The sequence below is a fragment of the Aspergillus udagawae genome (genome assembly GCF_001078395.1).
Source record: "Aspergillus udagawae IFM 46973 DNA, scaffold_1, whole genome shotgun sequence".
Taxonomy (NCBI): domain Eukaryota; kingdom Fungi; phylum Ascomycota; class Eurotiomycetes; order Eurotiales; family Aspergillaceae; genus Aspergillus; species Aspergillus udagawae.
In genome coordinates, this window is record NW_025091264.1 from 5,055,535 (window position 1) to 5,077,748 (window position 22,214).

Sequence of the window (22,214 nt, forward strand, 5' to 3'; positions counted from 1 at the left end):
AGTATGTCGATGGCTGAGAAAATACGGAAAGGACAGAAAGACACAAAAAAAGTTATGTGATAGCCAGCACTGGAAAAATGCACAAGAAATTTGTGAAATGATCATAAACTCAACGTAAGACTGAAGACTGGTATTGTAATGGCAACTCAATTACGGCCCACAATCAACTTTTCTATATCCGCTGCCGCATCTCTAACTTGAGGGCAATAGTGAAGACGCAGCAACTCGCCTTCCCATACTGTCCCCGCAAATACGTTGGTCGTCTCAATGTCAGCGGCGAAGGGGTTGAACACTCCGTCCCCTTTCCGTTCCTCGCTGTGCCACAGTGGCGCGATCCGGCGCGCATGATGCTTGGCGACCTGATTCAGAAGGGACAGCGTCGCAAGTGCAGACTTCTCAGGTACCTGGAGAGAGGTTGTCATGAGCCGTTTGGTAAAACTGCCAAGTCGGATGGTGGGTGGTGTTCCATGCGCGCGGGAAAGAAGCGTAGATTGGAGGCACCGAAGGAGGAGGACAGTGGGTGTCTGGAAATTGACTTTGCTCTTGGATCGGTGCGTTGAGCCGTTCGCTTCGTGTGAGTTCGGATCAGGTAGGCGAAGTGCCTTGGTGGGGTTGAATTCGACATCGGGGTTGACGGAGAGGGAATAAAGGGAGCGGTAGAGATGCTTGACGAAGAAGCTCAGGTCCAGGTGAAGAGATGATGCCGCTTTGCTAACGTCTTGCCCCTCCAAAAGCGCAAAGGCAGTGATGGTGCAGAGCAGAGCCTCGCGTTGAGCGTCTCGCGACGTCGACCCGCTTTCCTCCTGTGCTTCCTCTTCGTCGGCATCTTCTACCTCGGCTTTGTCGGCGTGGCCGATCAAGTCCTTCAAAGCTTCCAGCAGGTCGCCAAAAAAGTCTTGGTTGATCAGGTGTGCGTATTTCGCGAGACCTTCAAGAACGGGACCCATGAGATTGGGAATGCGAAGCTTCAGGATGCGGAAGTAAGTGCCGAAGACGAGCTTCAGTGTCTCCGCCTGGTTCTTGTCTCTTTCTTCATGGGAAACTAAAGCGTCCGCCTCTTTCATGTCCTTTTCCACAGCCTTTCGCTCCTTCTGCACCTTGCGCTCTCGCTTGGTGCGGAATTCGCGCTTCTGCTTCGGTTTTTTGCCGTTGAAGGTATTCTCTTCTTCTGCTGGCGCGCGGTCTACCCTGTCTCTCGAGCCCTTTGCCGAAAATTCGGAGAGCAGGCGCAGATGGAGGAATGTGTCCAAGACACTCTCGTGTACCCTGAAATCTTTGGCTTTCATCATCTTCGACAGCAGACGGACAGTTTCCAAAGAGACTATTCCATCATTATCCTTGCGGAACACCTCTTCCACTGTTTCTCGACACTTGATGAAATCAGCATCGATCTGCCTTCTTGAGAGACGGTTTACAAGGATTTTCAGCAGCTCTGTGCGGAAGTTGAAATGTGGTACGGAAAGGAGGAGGTTGCAGGCGCAATTGATCGCGATGCTTTTCAAGCCGGGGTCGACGGACGCAGTATCACGCTTTGAGGATTTTGTAAGATCCAATAACTTCTGGACGTAGTGCTTGTACCCCGACAATAGCGATTGTTCAAAGCTCCGGAGCTTGCGCACTTCTTTCGAGACTTTCGCGGACATGTCTTCTTCGGTAAGAGGACGGATCCTGTAACCGGGAATAACATCCTTGTAGACAGCAGCCTGCGAAGCGAGGGCCAGCTTCTGTATCGCGACGTGTTGGCCGTTCTCTACCATATCAGCCATGGTCTTGAAGGAGGAAATGTGCTCTTCCGGGTCCTCGTTGATGATTGTCGCCAGCTTCGCCAGCTCTTCCTTCGCTTGAATAATCTGCAGCTTTAATGGAACTTTCGGAGTTTCCTCTGCATCTTCGTCGTCATCTTCCATATCCTCGTCGTCGAAATCGGCGTCATTTTCATCACCGTCCTCGTCGTCGTCGGTACCGAGAAAGCTGTCAGACTCTTCCGCCTCTTGTTCAGACTCCTCGACCATTTGAAACCCCTCCGGTGTCTTAATGGGCAACCTAGTGCTCTCTTTGTCTTTCTTGCCTAGTTTGCGCGGTCGGCGCTCGTAGTCCTGTTCGAGATCCCATTCGGCAGCATTGCTGTAGAAATCGTTGAGAGAATCACGCGAGGGTGGGGAGGAGGTGTCCTCCTCATCAACGGGAGGACTTAGTCGTCTCCTCTTTATCGTGCGTCCAGGGGCCATAATTTCTGAGCGTGAATTGTTCGAAATCAGAGACGGCAATCGTCGAAGTTCGGAGTCGAAACTATTTTTTTCTTCCTTTGAATTTTCCCCGAACGCCAAGAATCTCACGCTAGAGCTCCCGCTCCACCTTGTCTAGAATTTTTGTTCCCGCGGAGCTTCAAGAAATTTTTATTCTGATCAGAGCAGAAGCAAAAATGCGTCAACTTACGGAGCAGGAGTTACAGACGCTACTTGCCAAGTTGGCAGGCTATACCGGACGGTCACTCAACAACCTTATCGTGCCCCAGTCCGATTCCGAGGAGGAGCGACATGTCTTTCGTCTTCAAGGAAACCGAGTGTACTACGTGAAGAAGTCACTGGCAGATTTATCGACGAGTTTTGCTCGGGACACCCTTCTTTCTCTCGGAATCTGTATTGGCAAGTTCACCAAGACTGGAAAGTTCAGAATCCATATCACAGGTTCGTTTATTCTGTCACGCAGAATTCAAGTGGCATGGCTGGCTAACGTGGTGGCATGGTTAGCGCTCGACGTGATTGCCCCTCATGCGAGATACAAGGTCTGGATCAAGGACAATGGTATCATGCCTTACCTCTACGGGTCGAATGTTGTGAAAGCGCACGTCGGAAGATGGAGTGAGGATATCCCAGAGCATACAGGAGTCTTGGTGTACGACTCGAACGACACACCTTTGGTAAGGATGGTCTACAACCGCAAAGGTCTTCTGGATAGGCAACTGACTTAGCTCAGGGATTCGGTGTTACTGCCAGATCCACCGCTGAGATCCGCAAGCTGGATCCCACTGCGATCGCCGTGTTTCGGCAAGCGGATGTAGGAGAATACCTGAGAGAGGTATGTTGCTTCGTTCTTTGTCACGAACTTTCTGGGATCATATCTAAATGCTAACCTTTGTATAGGAAGATACTCTGTTTACGACGTGATAGAAGTGCTTTTCACAGGCAGGATCATACATGGTGTTCGCATACTAGATATCAAGGAATTCTCGCAGGAGTTTGGAGTCTCGCATCTGTTCGGCTACAAAAGTCTTTTCGTCTCTATGTCCAATATCAACTATCATCTTCCATTCTATATTACGTATTATGCATTCTGCTCTCGAAACTACCAGTAAAACGCCATGGTTCCTTGGCCTGAGAGTCCGACGATATCGCACTATAGCCCTCAAAATCTATCGGACAATAGCTCTCCTGATGAGGCAGCCGCGGAACCTTGCTCAACATAGATAGGTAGGCAATGGCAGTAAATAGTCGCGTAAGCTGATAGCTGTTGAGAGGTCAAACACCGCCAGGTTCCGAGACTGGAGGGCTGCCTATATATTCCAATTCTTCGACAAAAAAGTAGTTTGCAGAATTGCGTTTTCACTCATAAGGCGACAATTGTATAACCTCATATCGATTTCATGACTTCGTCGGACGCATGCAAAATAGGAGCTGTTGGGCACGTGCCCAAGAGAACATCAGTCAGCGCCTCAAATGGCGAAGATGGAACTTTCCTCGCGTGGTCTAGGCATCTCTAGTTAATCCCTTCAGTCATCTCTTATTGTTTCAGCTTTTTACTCAACTCTGTCGGCTGTGACCACTGCCACGAATCTCACTAGATACTAGCTCAACTCTCGCGTTCTCCTCATCTGTCGGACTCCACCAGATCTCAACTTCCCTCGTCGACTATCGCCCACCATCACCCCACCATGCCACCTTATTCCGGAGTACAGAAGCAACTAATCTCCCAGTTCGTGAACTTCACAGAAGCTAAGGACGCAGTAGCAGCAAAGGTATGTTCTGCTGAATTCGGCCCATCCAATCATCGAAACCCTGCCAAAGTTGTCACTTTTAAGTTCAGATCACGTGAAATTTTACATATCCATCATCACTAATTATCCTGGGCTTTACAGTTCCTAAAGGCACATAGGTGGAATGTAGAGGAAGCTATTGACGCGTAAGTATTCGGATTTGTTCCTTTCCTTTTCCCTTCGTTTGTGAGTGCGTTCTTTTCTCCATGTTCAACATCTGCTGCATGGTCTTCAGCGAATCTTTTAGAGCGGTATCTGTTGCCTGGGCGCAGATAAGTGGTACATAACAAGTGTTAGTGCACCTTTCTGAACAAGATCTGTTGTGTGGCCGCTGCCCTTTGGACCATACTCTTCCATCGCGTCGCGCCGCGTCCTGCAACTTTTCCCCGGGTATCTGGAGAATGGGTCCTGGTGCTTTTAACTGTGCATCTACAGACATTCAACTCAATGACGCTATACTGGATGAATGCCGAATCCCCTTCCATTGGTACTGAACGGGACGCCCTGTGGTCATTCAGCTAGCCGTGGGAAGTCCATGTGTGTTACTGCTGCCATTTCCTGCTCTCAGATACGTACATAGTATCTTCCTGCTCTGGCTCGCCCTATGCAGTTCTCTGGGTTGCTGCCTTTTGGATCTGGAAATGAGCGATCACGCTATGTTGGTAGTTTCAGAATGGCATGCATTCATACGCAGGTACCCACTCTACCTTGCGCTGTCAAAGCCAAGGTCCTATCATCCAGCAGCTACTCTTCCTGGCTGGAACTGCTGCTTTCGTCGTGAGCATCGAGCTTCCGAGGAGACTTGCAATGGGCATCAGATGGACTGAGCTTAGAGGCGAGGCCTATAAATTCCCAGTATCCGGAGTCTTCAAGTGCACTCATTGAATCCAGGTCGTCTTGGCAGATGTTGGCTCTGTTTTATCCGCAATTGCTTCTTTGTTTGAATCTTTTTAACTTTTGTCTCCAAGCGAAGGCTAATCGAATTGTCAGTTACTTCCAGAGCCCACAGGGTAATGGGGGAAGCACTCCCGCCCTTAACAAGATTTTCGATTCGTATCGAGGTATTTCCTTGTTGAAGAACCCGACACCTGATTAGCACCCTGCAAGTTGCTAATTAAAGCTTAGATGCACCCGAAGAGAACCCTGACGGAATCGGTATTGAAGGTGCCATGAAGTTTCTGGGGGATATTCAAGTACAATTAGACGAGGTGGCATGCCTAGGAATTGCAGAGATTCTCAAGTCGCCGTCCATGGGTGAGTTCACGAGAGAAGGCTTTGTAAACGGCTGGAGAAGCGCTGGGTAAGTGAGCACTCGATTCTAGTTAATCCCGCCCTGTACCCGTGTTAATACGGCAATATAGATGTGACAATCTACAAAAGATGATTGCTCATGCGGCGGATATTCGAGCTCGCATCCCGGCTGAGCCAGACCTCTTCCGTCGCGTTTATCGGTACACGTTTCCTCTCTGTCGTATGCAAGGCCAGCGGAATCTCCAGTTTGATATTGCCGCAGAACAGTGGAGATTGTTCTTTACACCAGAGCATGGTGGCATCCAGTGGAACACGTCTACGACTCCCTGGTTGGACTGGTGGATTGAATACCTCGAAGAGCGTGGGAAACGACCTGTCAACAAGGACCTGTGGGAACAGGTAGAAGTGTTCCTGCGCAAGACCCTCGAGGATGAGAACTTTGGTTGGTGGAGTGCTGACGCCGCTTGGCCGGGAACCCTGGATGAGTTTGTGGGATGGGTGCAGGCGAAACGGGGCAAGTCTTCGGAGGAGATGGAGGTCGAGTAACCACTGACGAAGAAGGATGGAGTTCATCAATCAGTCTTATTAGGCATGGCCTGATCCCTTTCTCTTCAAGAGTGTGTGCCATCCTTCGTACTCCGTGAGTATGTGTAAATGAGCAATTCAACTTCTCTCTAGTGTCAAAGGCCACTCACTATGTTACTGGAGACTACAATAGTTCAAAGACTGTTGTTGGTCTATCATCTAGTAAGGGATAAGTCGGAAATCGGGCTGAAATGCAAGCAACCAGACCAAATCATAGATAGTTCAAAGCCCAAGGCATCATAAACATTCACATACAATATTTAAAAAAGTCGTCGTAACAGATAACAAGAAAAGGCATATCTTCATCTCGACGTCAGGGGAATCACTGGGTCGAAGAAAGATCACATGAGGCATGTTCAAGAAATAAATTGGCTTGCATCATATGCATGCAAAGCAGTCCACCAGCCACAATTTCAATATCCGAGTAATTCTAAAGGTCCCGAGATCTTGGTCTCAGTTTGTCAAGCGGCCTGTCATGGTCTGGCGAGTCATTAAATATAGTGGCATCCTTTACCGGTAGTCGCCGCCCTTCTCATACTCGCTGCCGGGGCCACGGCGTTGGTCATAGCGCTGCTGCGTATTAGCCGGGCTCTACTTAAAACGAGAAAATGACTGTACCTTTCTCAGAGCCTCCAGGCGCTTCTTCTTAGTGTGAGTGTTGACGTAGGTTCCGATGAAGAACCCGATAATGTTGAAGAACGGCACCCAGGTGTGCTCGGGAAGGAACTTCTGGGCGAAAGCGAGCGCCAGAGGCGAGGTGATCCAGCTGACCTTCATGACGGGCATGAAGCCGGCCTTAACGGTTGCGCGGACCTGATGGAAGGTGCGCGCCCCGGCGATGATAGCCATCGACGTGAGGTAGACTGCGTTTTGAATGGGGGAGACCTGCAATGTGAATACGGTTAGATTTGCCGCGCTGAGTGCATGTTTGACAGAGACGTACAATCAGGTTGCTGGCGAGGATCTGGAGGATCTTGGCCTTCAAGCTGGTGCGACCAGCAAAGACTTTCTGAAGGATGCCGACGAGCAAGTGGCCCAGAGGCGCACTGATGAACATGCCGTAGAGGGTCATCTTGGGCACCCGAGCGCTGAAGTAATGCCCATGCTTGCTGACATCGTTTGCAATCCAGGAAGCTAGGACTTCTTGAAGACCGGAAAGCAAACCGGATGTCAACATCTTCGTGCGCAGGGGATTCGACTGCAGCTGGCGCAGGTAAAGCTATGCCATGTTCAAATGCCCGGTCAGCCATCTATCCGCGCAGTACTCTTCCAGAAATCGATCAGCAGCAGATCAACATACAGCGAGGTAGCCTGTCTGAGTATCTCCACCCGTCAACCGCTCCCCAACTTTATGCGCCAATTCCTTGGTATCCTTTCGGATTGACTTGGTGACATCTTCCTGAAACTTGACCGACATGGTTGCTGTTGTTATTGGAACTTGCGGGTCGGTAGACAGATCGGGTAGTGGAGGCGATAAGAATAGCCGATAGCTATGCGCAGTGAGAGAGATGGTCAGTCACAGAGGCTCAGGAATGAGAACAACGGATAATGGACAATCGACACGGAACGAGTAAATATGAGGCGAGGTGGCTAAGGAGGCCGCTAGGTTGGATAGAAAGAAAAATCGTGGGGTTGGACAAGAGGACGTTAAATGAAAGCTAAAGGGAAAGGGGGCCGGCCGCTGTTTGTTTATGTGAAGAGGAGGCTGGAGAGAGAGACAGAGAGACGGTTATTGCACTGGGGAGCTTACCGAGGCAGCCTGGCCCAGACCACGACACAACAACAACACCAACAACTAAGATATAGAAAGAAAACAGAACAGAGGAACCAAAATGCTTTACTTGCAGCAGCTCCGGAGAGTTATGTGCATGCAATTGATCTAGATATGGATAGACAGGATGTAATGGGGCCCAAACGCCGTTCCTGCGATGGAGATAGTGAAATAATATCGATTATTAGTTGCTTGAAAGTGGAGGGGGAAGCATCTTTGTCCTCTCAGGACAGCTTCTTATTCGGCCACGCGGTCGGCAGATGGCGGGTTCATCGCTGACAGGCCAGGCAACTTCGGGCACCTCCGACATCTGGGGAGCTTTTCCGATATGGTCTTTCCGGGGCCCTTTGGCTGGAATCATTGGAGATTCTCGAGGGTAATTTTCATTTTATTCCGCTAAGGCGTTCATCAGTTTTGGCTGCTGTCGTTGAATGAAGTTAGCGGTCTTTCTGTGTGCATAATGCCGCGCTTTTATCGCTCTTCTAGGCTTGTCTTATTATGTACAAAGTAGAATAAAGAGAGAAGTTACAACAAGAAATAGAAGATAGAAAATACGACTGAGTATAGTCAGAAGACATAGTAGAATGAGGATCTAGCCATCTAGCTGCTTCTTAGAATGAGTTAGTGAACCATCTCCCTGCGTCTACACCACAAAACAACAGTACCTCAACCAGAATAACCATCAAGTATCATACAATACCGAGAATCAGGAAAATAGCTTTGAGCTCTTTATAAACTCATAGAGCTCTGTGAAAAATGCTTAACTCTTCACTCATCTGTCTGCCACAGTAAGGCTATGATATAAGGATTGTCCTTAATAGGAAAGCACCTACACTCACTGCAATCAACATCACCATGGCATCGTCGCCGAGAACACCCCATTCACATTTTCGTCTTGGAGCGAGAAAGCACACAGCACATTTTCAGCTGTCATGCCTCCTAATACCCCACTTCTCTCATCTATGGCCAACATCACAACGCGTATGCAGAGCCATGGCGGACAATGGAGATGGGAGCTTGAGACTTCCTCCTGGATGGAACAGGAGAGTCCCCGAAGCACACCCTCCTCGAGTTCCATTCCCTCAAATCAACCCGTCGCCAGTGCCTAGACCAGAAGACGTCCTGCCTGATATTTTTGAGCAACGACCGGACATATACCCAGGAAGTCCACGGCGAGGCTGGCGTCTTCGAGCGCCTTTTGGCCCGAAACACAACCTTCCGCAGTATGAGATGAACAAACAGTGTTCCCATAGCATTATGGTTCGCCGGTTTGTGGATGATGGTATGCTTTGTCCCAACTGCGCTCGACAACCCTTACTCGGATGGTTGCTCCTCTGCGTCGAAGATCTCGATCGACCAAACGGTCCGGGGCTGTCTAGAGGAATTTCCAGGGCCATGATCAACGGTCATTACTCATTCAGAGAGAGAACGATCGTGAGGCAACAGAGGGCAATCGTATTGCAGCATATGGAGCAAGAGTCTGGCTCGGTTGCAGCTTCATACTCACATATTGAAGTCATTCAGGGAGTCGAGGCGGGAGTCCAGGACGATGACAACGGCAACGACGAACTGCCCACAGAGAGTATTGAGGGTATTAGTCGGCAGAATCAGGTAGAATCAATGTCTTGTCCGGAACAATCTTCCAGGCAGCCGCGTTCAGCTTGCCGATTCTGGTGCTGTTACCATTGTATGGATAATATACCTGAGCGTGCCTTCATCCATCTTGACGGCTTTCTCAACGATCCATGTACTGTGATCGCCCTTCCATGGGAGCTCAGGAACAAAAGGGTTTCCGACGCTAGGGCTGTCCGCAACTTGGACAATCATTACAAGCAGAGGGAGCACTTCTTCGGGCCACCGACACCTTCTTATACATCATCCGAAAGCATGGGTCTCGCAATAATGCAGCCTCAATTTGTGCGCTTTTGCGCAATTGCCTCACGGATTGATCTGCGTAGTCTTTGCGATCCGTTGGAGGCCAGAGAGTTTTCAAGCGCGGGTCTTATTGCGGAGCTCAGTAACAGCGATTCAGGACATTCCTTTTTGAGCGGCGGCTCGAGAAGCATCTTAATAGCATATGCCGAAGAGAACGCCGTTGAGCCTGCTGAAGCACGGAGCACTTATGATCGTGAAAGCGACCTTGATGTCGAAGTGGGCGATGATGATTATGGCTTGGAATCTCTATTTCGCAGTACGAGCTTTGCCATTTTTGATCTCGAATGATCAAGTCAGTCAATAGCCAACCAGCTCAGGGAGTGAGGAAAGCGGCCCAGCGGCGAAAGGGAAGTCGAACGTAGGACGGAAAAGGCAGTCTGATGCGAGTATGGAGCCAAACCCAGTTGGATAAGTCAAAATAACAGCCCTTGAGGATGCTGTTGAGGCTGTTCATAAGTACCTGGAAACTGTCTGTTAATCTTATTCATTGGCTATCATCGTATTCATTCATCTTTGGCCAATAAAACCACAATGCAAGGATGTTTGAGCAATCCTAATTTCTTTTACTGCTCGGTTCAAGCCAGAGCCAAAGGGAGACCTCCAGAGGTACTACTCGTAGTCAGTTGACCTTATGTAATATTTCGAACGTCACGAAGCGACCTTTGTAGATCGAATGCAGAGTGAATTATAAGTATCCTGTATGCACCGTAGACTTGTGATTTTCCTTCTTGCTGAAGTTGGACGTCTTCGGTTTTATCCTACCAAGTGTCCAGCTGTCTCAGCTGTCTGCGCGCTCCGAATTCCGAGCCTCGGCTTCAACGCACGGAGCATAGGTCCTCATCAGATGCTCCATACTACTAATCTCCTTAAATCTCAGAACTCTGCGACGCGACTTTTCTCCACAACTTTTTTGAAATATTGCTCAGACACCACTATGACGGACTCAGAAAAGACACTCGCTTCGTCCGAGCCCCCTGTGGCACCTGAAATTGAAGCGCCGAGTGTGGGGAAGCCTGTCAGCCCCGCGGGGATTTCACCGCCAGTGCCGTCCGCTTCGGCGAGGAATGATACTCAACGAAAGCTGCTGGAAGCTCTCAAGGCGACAGACTACAATATTGAACGTCTAGACAGGTAATTGAATGTCAATTCCAATATCCTCCGCTGCTGTCAAAGCGCGATGCGACGCATATGTGACTAACAACAAATACGCTGGGTAGACTGCTGTCCACAGCCTACGGTCAAGAACGAGTCTTCGCAGCTACCGGATATCTCACTCATGCACTCCATCATCTCATTACTTCTGCGCCATGGATCGCTGTACAAACGCGTCTGGGCCTTCTCGCCCGGCTGAACAATCGTACGAAATCTACTCGCAACACTGCCACTCCGTCCTCGTCGCCACAATCCCGGCTACTCGCCCTTTCCTCTCTCATGTCTGAGACCCGCTATACCATCCGGCTCTTGGGTCTAGTTCCCCTCTGGACATGGGGATCGGTCACTCTGAAGTCACCACCTTCGGATCCCATTATTCGCAACTTGACCCTCGCCCAGGTGGCCGTGAACATGGTATACCAATTCCTCGAGAACGTGGGCTACCTCGCATCCAAGGGAGTCATCTCGAAGAAGTGGATCGATCGATGGGGAGGGATCAACAAGTGGTATCTGTGGAGTATCCGGGCCTGGTTCGGCCATATTATCTTCCAGTTCTTCGTGCTGTGGAGACAGCTGGTCTTGCGGAGGAAGAAGATTGCAAGTGACCCGGCCAAGGCGCAGACCAAGGAGGGCCAGGAGGAACTGGGGGCGGAGATTCGTGCCTGGAAGAAGGCTCTGGTGAACAACGTGTGCTGGGCTCCGTTGTGTCTTCACTGGTGTTTCGAAAATGGCGTCGGCATCCCTAACAGTTTATCGGGTGTGATCAGTTTCATGGCTGGCGCGTGGGGATTCTACGATCTCTGGGCTGCGACTGCGAAGTCATGATCGAGGTTTTCGTGATTCACTCGTGTATAATTCAGCTCCGTCTTCTTCCGTTTGAATAGAGGTAGATATCCTGCATGCAACTCTTAACTTGGGCCATTCATTTCAGTCTCAGTGGTTGTTGTCGGACTTTAGCTTTATCCAATCTACATTACCTCTGCTGGTATGCGATCGACCAGCTCGTTCAAGTATCAAAATTGAGAATGTCCCATATCATACATGATAATGGACGACACGATGATGAAGGCACGCACCAAGTCTGGTTCACTGCCAAGACACCAATTGTTCCTATATATTGATGCCTCAGGCACGGAGGGAGAGTGTCTTCTGCGGCTGTCTGCCAGGGTGGCAAAACCCATGCATGAAGCTTAGCATCTGGGAAGCATTGTCATATCAAAGGAAGCATGAAGACTGATAAGGACACGTAGTTACGCAGCATGGATTTCAAAGCAAACCTCCGTCCCTCTCTGGTGGTTGGATTTTTACCACCATCTTCCATTCGCTTCTTCCTTTGGGCGGTGGCGGCACCTGTGGCTGATGGACCTGAGGCGGCTTAAGTCATCAGTCCGACAGGCACCGAGCCTATCGTCACCTCTTTAACTGGAGCTGTTGCTGCCAACCTCCGAACCTCACATCCATCTCTCTTACATCCACGTACCACCTCTATTCACTTCCCTTCGTCCCCCAGACACGTCACCTCGTCTGCCGGACTCTACAACTCTCTTGTCGTTTTCGTCAATTTCCCTATCTCGCTTTTCTTCGCCTACTTGGCAGTTGAGCTCGTCCGAGCGACGTCCTTGAGACTTACAGATCGTCTACGTTGCTTCAAGAGCTTGTTCCCACAACTACTGTATCTCAGTCTTCGTCAAAATGAGCGCAGAACCAGACCACACCCATGACAAGAAGAGGGTGCACCTCCTGTACGTCCTTGGTTTCTCAGGTTTTCCGTCTTACAGGGTCCTCATGCTAACGAACTAACAGTGACGCCTCGGGCGCCGAGAAGAAAGAGGTAATGTTGCAGTGGCGTCGACAAGGGGCCAACATTAGTACTGACTCTTCGAACACAGGAGCTCGATACCTCTACAGCCATTCTCAAGAAGAAGAAGAAGCCCAACTCGTTGATGTAAGCACACCACACGCTGATGGATGGCTATTGAAGTGGCGGGCGTGGATACTGACTCAGTTTGCCTAGTGTGACCGATGCCGTCAACGATGACAACTCAGTTATTGCCCTTTCCAACAATACCATGGAGACGCTCCAACTTTTCCGTGGTGACACAGTCTTGGTGAAGGGCAAGAAGCGGAAGGATACCGTTTTGATTGTGCTTGCTGATGATGACTTGGATGACGGAAGCGCCCGCATCAACCGTGTCGTGAGACACAACTTGCGTGTGAAGCACGGTGACATTATCACCGTTCACCCTTGCCCAGACATCAAATATGTAAGCTTTCCTTCAAATGCCCCCCAAACGAAAACAAAAGAAAAACTGATCATTTCGTTGCAGGCCAAACGGATTGCCGTCCTTCCCATTGCAGACACCGTAGAGGGTCTAACTGGATCCCTTTTTGATGTCTACCTCGCCCCATACTTCCGTGAAGCCTACAGACCCGTGAAACAGGGAGACCTGTTCACAGTACGTGGAGGTATGAGACAGGTGGAGTTTAAGGTTGTTGAGGTCGATCCCCCAGAGTACGGTATTGTCGCACAAGATACCATCATCCACTGCGAGGGCGAACCCATCCAGCGGGAGGATGAGGAGGGCAACCTGAATGAGGTCGGTTATGACGATATCGGTGGTTGCAGAAAGCAGATGGCACAGATCCGTGAATTGGTCGAGTTGCCTCTTCGCCATCCTCAGCTGTTCAAGTCCATCGGTATTAAGCCGCCCCGTGGTATTCTGATGTACGGTCCTCCTGGTACCGGTAAGACCCTGATGGCTCGTGCCGTTGCGAACGAGACTGGTGCCTTCTTCTTCCTGATCAACGGTCCCGAAATCATGTCCAAGATGGCCGGTGAATCCGAATCAAATTTGCGCAAGGCGTTCGAGGAGGCCGAGAAGAACTCTCCCGCCATCATCTTCATTGATGAAATCGACTCCATCGCCCCTAAGCGTGAGAAGACCAACGGAGAGGTCGAGCGCCGTGTCGTCTCTCAGCTCCTGACTCTGATGGACGGCATGAAGACTCGTTCCAACGTTGTCGTCATGGCCGCTACCAACCGCCCCAACTCCATCGACCCTGCCCTCCGCCGTTTCGGCCGTTTCGACCGTGAAGTGGATATCGGTATCCCCGACCCCACTGGTCGTCTCGAGATCCTGTCTATTCACACCAAGAACATGAAGCTCGCTGAGGACGTCGATCTGGAGACCATTGCCGCCGAGACTCACGGCTACGTCGGTTCCGATCTTGCCTCTCTCTGCTCTGAGGCCGCTATGCAGCAGATTCGTGAGAAGATGGATATGATCGATCTTGACGAGGACACCATCGACGCGGAGGTGCTTGACTCCCTTGGTGTTACAATGGAGAACTTCCGTTACGCCCTCGGCGTGTCCAACCCCTCTGCTCTTCGCGAGGTTGCCGTCGTCGAGGTTCCCAACGTCCGTTGGGAGGACATTGGTGGTCTGGAGGAGGTCAAGCGCGAGCTCATCGAGAGTGTCCAATACCCCGTGGATCACCCCGAAAAGTTCCAGAAGTTCGGCCTTTCGCCATCTCGTGGTGTTCTTTTCTATGGTCCTCCTGGTACTGGTAAGACCATGCTTGCCAAGGCCGTGGCGAACGAGTGTGCTGCCAACTTCATTTCGATCAAGGGACCGGAGCTTCTGAGCATGTGGTTCGGTGAGTCTGAGAGCAACATCCGGGACATTTTCGACAAGGCCCGTGCTGCTGCTCCTTGTGTCGTTTTCCTTGACGAGTTGGATTCGATCGCCAAGTCCCGTGGTGGTTCCGTCGGCGACGCTGGTGGCGCCTCCGACCGTGTGGTCAACCAGCTTCTTACCGGTAAGTTTGACAAGTCTTGCGACATAACGGATTGTAACTAACATACCCTTTAGAAATGGACGGCATGACATCGAAGAAGAATGTGTTCGTCATTGGTGCTACCAACAGACCTGAGCAGCTCGATGCTGCCCTGGTTCGTCCTGGTCGTCTTGATACCCTGGTCTACGTGCCTCTACCCGACCAGGCGTCTCGTGAAAGCATTCTCAAGGCCCAGCTCCGCAAGACCCCTGTCGCTCCCGACGTTGATATCCCCTTCATTGCCAGCAAGACCCATGGATTCTCTGGTGCCGATCTTGGATTTGTCACCCAGCGTGCCGTCAAGCTGGCCATCAAGGAATCCATTGCCGCTGATATTGAGCGCCAGAAGCAGCGTGAGGCTGCTGGTGAGGATGTCAAGATGGAGGATGAGGAGGAGGAGGAGGAGGACCCGGTGCCCCAGCTCACCCGTGCTCACTTCGAGGAGGCTATGAAGTCGGCTCGCCGCTCCGTCAGCGATGTGGAGATTCGCCGTTACGAGGCTTTCGCTCAGAGCCTGAAGAACTCCGGTGGCAGCAGCTTCTTCCGCTTCCCCTCTTCGGGTGAGATCCAAAATAACGACACGTTCGGTGACGCCGGCAATGATGACAGCCTCTACGATTAAATAGGTGTTCTCTAATGAGCTTGGTCCGTTTTCTTTTTACAGTCTCCTATCCTCTAGTAGCTAGATCTAGCCTCGGCCTATGACCCTGGGAATGTTGAACGGGATTCACCTGTTGACACGAATTCGTATGTATTGTTTTTACATTTTTGCTTAGTTTTTTTCCGACAAAGATTCCTTGAGCTTGTATCTCCGCATACGCCTCATGTAAGGGCGGACGAGGAAGATCGATTCATTTGAGCTTGAGCGGTCCTCTATAGCTTAGAACGTAAATGAGAAAGTTGGTTCTTAAACCTTGTATAATGATCGGATATGGTATCAAGTGACAAAATCCCATCCCTCTAGACTCCCAGAAAGTGCGACCGAAAACCGTAAGCCATGACGAACGCCTGCACGAGCCAAAGTAAAGGTATCCCCAGGAATGGAAGCGAAGAAAGTGACAAAGAGAAGCACTTAAGAGTAGCACAGAAACTCTTGAAGCAATGCCTCATTTGACCTGTTTCCCCGTCTTGGGCTTCTTCTCCGTCTTCTTGGTCGGACTTGTATCACCATTCTTTACCGACGACTCCCCGGACTTGGAGATTTTGGATTTCTCTTTCTCCCCCTCCGCCTCTAAGCTCCCTTTACTCTCCGACACATGCTCGCTCTGATGCAGGGCGTTCAGATCCGGATCATCCTCTATAACAATCACCTCCCTCAACACCTCCTTGATGGCCCGGACCCCCTGCTCCACCACCGCCTTGGGAATCCGCACGTCCATCTCGTCTAGCTCGGCCAAGTCGTCCTCGCTGTGGTTGTTGTTGTTGCTGTTCCCGTTCCCGTTCTGCGCCGCAGCAGACGGCGGCTTTATCCCCGCGGCGGAGGCGACCACCGCCTCGACCACGTCGTCGAAGCGCTCGCAGCGGCCGGCGCGGAGGAGCTCAAGGGATAGTTTGCGGATCTTTTCGGTCCAGCCGAGGCGTTGGAGGGAGGAGAGGAGCGTTGCGTGGAGGTCTTCGAGGGTAGTGGTCGAGGCGAGGTGTGTTAGGAGGTCGGTTTCGAGGGTTTCCGGCGTGAGGGTGTTTGGGGAGGAGGGGGAGGAGGTGTTTGACGGTGGTGGGGAGGTTGTGGACGGCATTTTCTTTCGTCCTTTCCTTTCCCTGAGGGTTTGGTTCTGAGTCGAGCGTTTCTGCTGTTGTTGTGGTTGGGTTGTGGTGAGGCTGTCGGGGTTGAGGAGGCGGCGGACGGTATCTATTGGATGAATGGTAGGGAAGTTTTCGGGTGTGGAGAGGACGTGTTTGACGACGATGGTCGTTCAAATACTCCGTAGTATCGTGGTTTTGCTTTTGATCCGTCCGACTGAGGGAGATGGGTTCCTGCCCTACCTTCTCTGCTGCGGGTGAAGTGTATACCGCGCTGGCGCTGCGGTGGGGAGGTGGTGATGCGACGCTGTTACCGCGGCGGGTACGGAGGAGCTTGCCGGAAGATCGAATGGCGCTTTTCTGCGGCGGCGTCTTTTTAGCATTGATTGGAGTCCATGGCGCTGTTGCGATTCGTGCCTTGATAGATTGGCTCTTACCTTGGGTTTGTAGAGTGCTTGTGGGCGGCACCAGGATGGATGACGCCGATACTTCGATTTCAGAAGAATTTCGTTTGGGGCACGGGAGGAGAGACTGGGACTAATTCCGGACGGAGTAAAGTATAGTGGGAATGATAAGGCAGATATATCCATGCAACAAAAAGATTTGTGTTATTGAACAATAGACGCAAGCTCTATTGTGTTCATTCGAAGTGTAGAAGATTTCAGAGGATCTCTGGTGTCGGAGGCCAATGCCGCCGCATCTTTCCCCGAAGCGTTGACTGAGCCAACAAGTCCTAAGACATTAGGTACTGACAATTGACAATGTTTACTACTAGCAGTATGGATAATTCTTGAGAGCTTCTTTAGCATCATCATCATCATCATCATCATCATCATCGTTAACATTGTCGATCTTCAAATCCATGTGCGGTTTATTTGGTATTTGAATTCCCACGGGCGAACCGGGCCTCATGTATCACGGCAGGTGACTCTATCATGATAACGTACATTTCTGGACTTTGAGGATAAGCATTAAAACAGTGGCTTTCGAGTATCTATCAACGCATGGACAATTATACACTTCAGAAGCTGTATGCATTATGCATTCGTTGTTGGCGCTTTGAACGGACCCAAGCGCCAGAGTGGGTATCAGTTGCATTGAAATTTCTATAAACAATACAATGGATCTATTGCACAGGTCATTGTTATTGATCGAGTCAAAGGAAAAAATAAAAGTAATTGAAAGACGATAATGGAGCTTCTTTGCTTTTGTGGGGGAGATTGTCAATGGATACAAGACCTGGTTCAATAGTGAACGACGAATTATATCATGCTGGTTTTCACTCTTGCCAGTTGAGCCAAGGTGCACCACATGCTCATGCAACGTCTGCCATGGTCGACATCACAATATCTTGGTGCTTACGAAGAGATCTACCGATTGTGCTGGAGAAGTATTGGACCGGGGACTAGGCGAAGTCGCAAACTGCTGATTCATCGGTACTCGGCACTAGACAGACACTGCCTGGAGCACAGAGATGTTGAGGTCCGTCAACCAAAGGCCAAGCCAATTCTCAAATCATAAACCAGACAGAACCTTGCTCTGTAGCCAATTAGCGCACGAAAGAGAGTCAATAGTCAAAAAAACAAAAAACCTCAAGTAAAGAGGCATCAGAGAATAGCCCAGAATAGAAGTGCAATATTAGCACGATGATAGCGGAGCATTGGACTCATTTAGGCCCAAAATGTACAGGCCTCCGGCACTATTGATTTTTGACAGCGCCTATCATGAATAACATTGAGCATTATTGAAGATTTTATACTCAGTGGATACCATCAACGCAGTAGACTTTTGCCCCTGCGTACTGATGGAGACTGGACCTTGGATAATTGGGGATGACTGAGACAAGATAGTAGTAGTTGGACTTGTGCAATAATCATCGATGGTGCAACTTGGTCACTAGTTTGTCGAGGTCGTTGATAGCTTGCTTGCCCCTTTTCTAAACGGACTGGTCCAACGTACTAATGATCAACGACAAGGATACTGGACAGACGAAGAAGGCATACTATCAACGAGTAAACCACCGGGGCAAGATACGGGGGAAGCTCATGGAGAATGTGAGTGACATATGCGAACTCGGACTCGGTAGCAAGACCACGCTTGAGTCATCCAGCAAGCTTCATCAGTAAGCGGAGTAAGACAGCGTCAATCATCTCCATCACCAGTGTCACTTTTTTTGTTCCTTCGTCTTCAGGAACATAAAGACGTAAGGGGTCCAGACCAGGGTCACGTGCAACGGTCCAACTTTAGAAGCGCTGACCAGTGCCACTCCTTTATCGGATTGGTCATTAATAAGGTACCTTGGCAAGGAAGAAAAGAGTTACTCCACGTCCAGATCAGGTATTCCATTAGGTAGATAGGTTGTTCCTGAGGTCTTAGGTACATACTCTAGGAAGAAACTATCATCACTCTCTATTCTTATTTATTCCTCTTCCTTGAGAATTCCTCCTCTTCACCTTCTTCCTCAATTCTCGCTCGTGGAATAAATACCACTCTTCTGTTAATTTACTGTTCATCCCTTTTGGGAGAAGATCCGCTGCTCCCCCCGCTCTCTCCTCTCTCCAACCACTACTGCCTTGGTGGCCTCAGGAACATATTCTTCAGTCCCAACCTCAACTATACCTATCTTCGTGACGAATCTCGCTATCTCGACATACTACCATCTTACAAAGGATCTTAGTCCCGTCGCTGGCCTTCACGATATCTATCTCCCTTCCCCTCCGTCCCCGCATCTCGACGATTCCTCGTTGCCTCTTAACTGCCATTGTTCCCCATCCATGTGGCTTACCTGCTTGGCTCAGCTGCCCTCATCACTTGCATCACCCTCCGACCTCGCTTAATCGCAACTCTGAATGACCTTGGTTGCGATCGTATAAGACAGACCGAATACTGTCACCTAATCTATGCACACCTTCTGCTCACTTTGCAGTCACTCTTCACAGTAGTGTTGCTGCAGAGCGGACGCTCCTCTGGGCCGACGTCCACCCCATTCCTCTTCACTCCCGTGGACGTCATTGTCGGCCCTTCAGCTTCCTTCCATAGACATGTCTCTCCATACATCCTATCACGCGGACTCCGACGCGGATGATGAGTACGAACGGAGTGTTATTACCTCCCCTCATCTAGCGACCGACTCCGAGGCCTCTCCCTCCGACTCGGAATTCCCTTCAGCCGAACACACTCCAAGGACATTTGCAAACCCTGAGGAAGACCCTCGATCACCGAAGACTATCATCACAGAGTGGACCGCTGAGGAATGCGCAAACTGGCTTGCCGCGCTCGGCCTCCGTCAATACTGCGCAACTTTTCTTGGTAAGTTGGCCGTTAAACAGAACAATTGGGACTCCTAGACAGGGTTGTCCAGTGTGGGGAATTTACTAACCTGCTTACTCGTTGTAGAGAACGAAATCGTCGGCGAAGCACTGATTGCGCTCAAACACGAGGAGTTGAAAGAAATGGGAATCACCAGCGTTGGGCACCGATTGACCATTCTGAAAAGTGTATACGAGACTAAAGTCAAGCAAGACATTCCTCTCGACCCTGACCACTACATACCTCTTTGTAGGATCTCTTCCATGCTGATGTGGGTGTTTGTTCTAACTGTCCTGCAGCGGCGGACCAAAGCATGAATGAAACGGCCTCGCAGGAGGATATTGCTCGTTTGATACAATCGATCCGGTTACGGGATGAAAAGATCGTCAGCGTTGAATCTGAATTGCGGCGCGTTGCAGAGGAGTATCGTCGGCTTCGCGAAGAGCTTCTTCCTGTCTTCAAAATGGCCAAGGATCGATCACACCCACTGCCCCCTCCATCATCGGCGGGCCCTGGAGCCGATGGCCACTACGAAGGCCAAACCCTCGTGTCGCCCTCCGGAAACACTTTGATTGAGCGTGCAGCGTCCGGAATCTCTCGGACTTTTTCCAAACGCGTTTACACTGGGGGTTCCACACCGAAAAACAACTCGCCTACGCATATTCCTCCATCGATACACGAAGGACGACCGTACAACGACAACGGTGGACTGGACCCTTCTGCTGCCGCGAATTCGTCCCACCTGAGCGCCTTGAATGGCAAACCACAGTTGTCACCGGGCATGCCATCGCCGACGTCTCCTGGTGCTCACTATGGTGCTCATCAGACGCTTGCATCACGTTCTTACACACAACCGAATTCGGGTCGCACAGGCTATGATCATCCGGAAGATACTCCGACGGCACAATCACGTCCCGATCGGTTGAATCCAACCCCGACACAAACGTCACGCCCTGATGTTCCCACACGGTCCGATTCTCGAGCGGGCGCAGATCCACCTAGTGTCGAAATCTTCAAGTCATTCCGTGTTTCGATGGATGACCCTTGTCATAAGGTTCTTCCCGCCGCACTCAAAAAGTACAATATCAATGCCGACTGGAAGCAGTATGCATTGTACATTGTGTACGGTGATCAAGAGCGATGTCTAGGACTTGAGGAGCGGCCGCTTATTCTCTTCAAGCAACTCGAGAAGGAGGGAAGAAAACCAATGTTCATGCTGCGAAAACAGCTGCATCCTATTGATAACGCTTACACCAGCGGGGGCTCTGCTCCCAACAGCGCAGGCTTCGAGGGCAGACAAGGCCAGATCAACCTACCCGGCGGCGTTTTGTGATGCAAACGAGCGTATAGACTGCTCGAGGAAAGAAAGTGAACCGAAAAGCGAGTGTCGCGACATCCGAACTATGGCTAGAGATACCCCATTCCCCTGATACCCTCCTTGGCGATCACTCGTTTCTATTCTCTCATCTTCCAATTTACAATCTTCGTCCCATCTTCCGCACCTTTGGGCTTGGCTTTGTTATATAAGCGGTGTTTGGTGTTGCAGGAAATCTGGAAAGGTAAAATAAGCTGTGGGCTGGTTTGGCATGGTTCAGCATTCTACTACACATATGCATCTTTGCCCTATTTCTTGATTTTGATCTTCTTGATCCTTTCATACAGCCTTTTTTCTGCATAATTATTCATCATTCATCATCTCTTGTTCACTATCCTCTATCATGTCCTCTCTAGCCATACCCTGCGCAATGAACAACGGTTGCATGGACATTGTTTCTCTTCAGAACAGAAGTTTGATTTTCAAACGGAAGATAAGCCATAAATTCGTCCGACTCGCCTGCCTGGACCTCGAATTGCCTCGGCCTTGCAGGAAGCAATCCCGGCCTGTCAGCTACCCTCCTCGATATTCAACAACTTCTCAGGATGAATTGATCACAAAAAGGCTCAAGGAAAACAGAGGGAAAAAAACATACAACAGCCGGGATTCGCTGGTGGTCACCCACCCAACTACTAACCGGCCGGCGTGTGGCTTAAGTACGGCTGAGCGGACGGGAAGCCCTGTTTTCCACACCCTATGGTCGTATGTACTAGATTTAAAGAAAGAGAAGGTATTGAGTGCAGCTTTAACTTAATGTACAACAACATATGGTTGACAATCCCAGGGTCACCAATGGCAGATTCCCCGACGGCTCAAACTTCCTTGTCCGTATGGAGTGATCTCACTGGAAATGCAGGACTGGACCGATGGAATTAGTAGACCCAGTGGAAACGAGAGTCAAAGACCGTCTGGGGAATGCACGGCCTTTACACCACATTTTCGACATGTAAGTTCAGTGTTGACGGAGCGGCACCGTAAACAGAAGTTTTGATTCAGCCATCAATTGTAGCAGCACAGAGCTCTGAATTTGTATCAACTGGCACAAAGTTTATATGTCAAGCCAGTGTCCCAGGACAAGAGAATTAATGGCGTTATCACAGCTCTTGAATGTACACTCGCTCGGCGATGGGGAAGTGAGACCAGAAAGGGTCCGTTTCGCAGGCACTGCGATAGATTGCGAACCGAGTTAGTATATACCATACTTCCACGAAATCAAACTAAACAGG

The 22,214-nt window shown here is 50.2% G+C and overlaps 9 protein-coding genes and 1 non-coding gene across 10 annotated transcripts; 6 read left to right on the plus strand and 4 right to left on the minus strand.

Annotated features, from left to right (window-relative positions):
• Window positions 1-146: 146 nt before the first annotated feature.
• Aud_001664 (nuclear export protein Noc3) lies at window positions 147-2,228 on the minus strand (the record flags this gene model as incomplete). Its single annotated transcript, XM_043287155.1, has 1 exon — window positions 147-2,228. The coding sequence occupies one exon, from the start codon at window positions 2,226-2,228 to the stop codon at window positions 147-149; it is 2,082 nt and encodes a 693-aa protein (XP_043143090.1).
• Window positions 2,229-2,422: 194 nt separating this feature from the next.
• Window positions 2,423-3,167, plus strand: Aud_001665 (ribosome biosynthesis protein NIP7; the record flags this gene model as incomplete). Its single annotated transcript, XM_043287156.1, has 4 exons — window positions 2,423-2,687; window positions 2,751-2,920; window positions 2,977-3,078; window positions 3,144-3,167. 4 exons carry the CDS (start codon window positions 2,423-2,425, stop codon window positions 3,165-3,167), a joined length of 561 nt encoding a protein of 186 aa, XP_043143091.1.
• A 764-nt stretch (window positions 3,168-3,931) lies between these two features.
• Window positions 3,932-5,830, plus strand: Aud_001666 (DCN1 family protein; the record flags this gene model as incomplete). Its single annotated transcript, XM_043287157.1, has 5 exons — window positions 3,932-4,015; window positions 4,136-4,179; window positions 5,024-5,094; window positions 5,159-5,333; window positions 5,395-5,830. The coding sequence occupies 5 exons, from the start codon at window positions 3,932-3,934 to the stop codon at window positions 5,828-5,830; spliced, it is 810 nt and encodes a 269-aa protein (XP_043143092.1).
• A 549-nt stretch (window positions 5,831-6,379) lies between these two features.
• On the minus strand, window positions 6,380-7,286 carry Aud_001667 (Mpv17/PMP22 family protein; the record flags this gene model as incomplete). The annotated part of the gene is made up of 4 exons (XM_043287158.1): window positions 6,380-6,439; window positions 6,488-6,754; window positions 6,813-7,088; window positions 7,170-7,286. 4 exons carry the CDS (start codon window positions 7,284-7,286, stop codon window positions 6,380-6,382), a joined length of 720 nt encoding a protein of 239 aa, XP_043143093.1.
• A 1,347-nt stretch (window positions 7,287-8,633) lies between these two features.
• Window positions 8,634-9,863, plus strand: Aud_001668 (uncharacterized protein; the record flags this gene model as incomplete). The annotated part of the gene is made up of 1 exon (XM_043287159.1): window positions 8,634-9,863. The coding sequence occupies one exon, from the start codon at window positions 8,634-8,636 to the stop codon at window positions 9,861-9,863; it is 1,230 nt and encodes a 409-aa protein (XP_043143094.1).
• Window positions 9,864-10,509: 646 nt separating this feature from the next.
• Aud_001669 (uncharacterized protein) lies at window positions 10,510-11,552 on the plus strand (the record flags this gene model as incomplete). The annotated part of the gene is made up of 2 exons (XM_043287160.1): window positions 10,510-10,706; window positions 10,793-11,552. The coding sequence occupies 2 exons, from the start codon at window positions 10,510-10,512 to the stop codon at window positions 11,550-11,552; spliced, it is 957 nt and encodes a 318-aa protein (XP_043143095.1).
• An 867-nt stretch (window positions 11,553-12,419) lies between these two features.
• cdc48 (AAA family ATPase CDC48) lies at window positions 12,420-15,186 on the plus strand (the record flags this gene model as incomplete). Its single annotated transcript, XM_043287161.1, has 6 exons — window positions 12,420-12,469; window positions 12,531-12,558; window positions 12,617-12,672; window positions 12,742-12,991; window positions 13,055-14,546; window positions 14,600-15,186. 6 exons carry the CDS (start codon window positions 12,420-12,422, stop codon window positions 15,184-15,186), a joined length of 2,463 nt encoding a protein of 820 aa, XP_043143096.1.
• A 484-nt stretch (window positions 15,187-15,670) lies between these two features.
• Window positions 15,671-16,300, minus strand: Aud_001671 (uncharacterized protein; the record flags this gene model as incomplete). Its single annotated transcript, XM_043287162.1, has 1 exon — window positions 15,671-16,300. One exon carries the CDS (start codon window positions 16,298-16,300, stop codon window positions 15,671-15,673), a length of 630 nt encoding a protein of 209 aa, XP_043143097.1.
• Window positions 16,301-19,345: 3,045 nt separating this feature from the next.
• Window positions 19,346-20,946, plus strand: Aud_001672 (adaptor protein STE50; the record flags this gene model as incomplete). Its single annotated transcript, XM_043287163.1, has 3 exons — window positions 19,346-19,613; window positions 19,701-19,862; window positions 19,913-20,946. The coding sequence occupies 3 exons, from the start codon at window positions 19,346-19,348 to the stop codon at window positions 20,944-20,946; spliced, it is 1,464 nt and encodes a 487-aa protein (XP_043143098.1).
• Window positions 20,947-21,576: 630 nt separating this feature from the next.
• Window positions 21,577-21,696, minus strand: Aud_r0006. Its single transcript, XR_006253256.1, has one exon. It is a non-coding gene; the product is annotated as a 5S ribosomal RNA (ribosomal RNA).
• Between the last annotated feature and the right edge of the window lie 518 nt (window positions 21,697-22,214).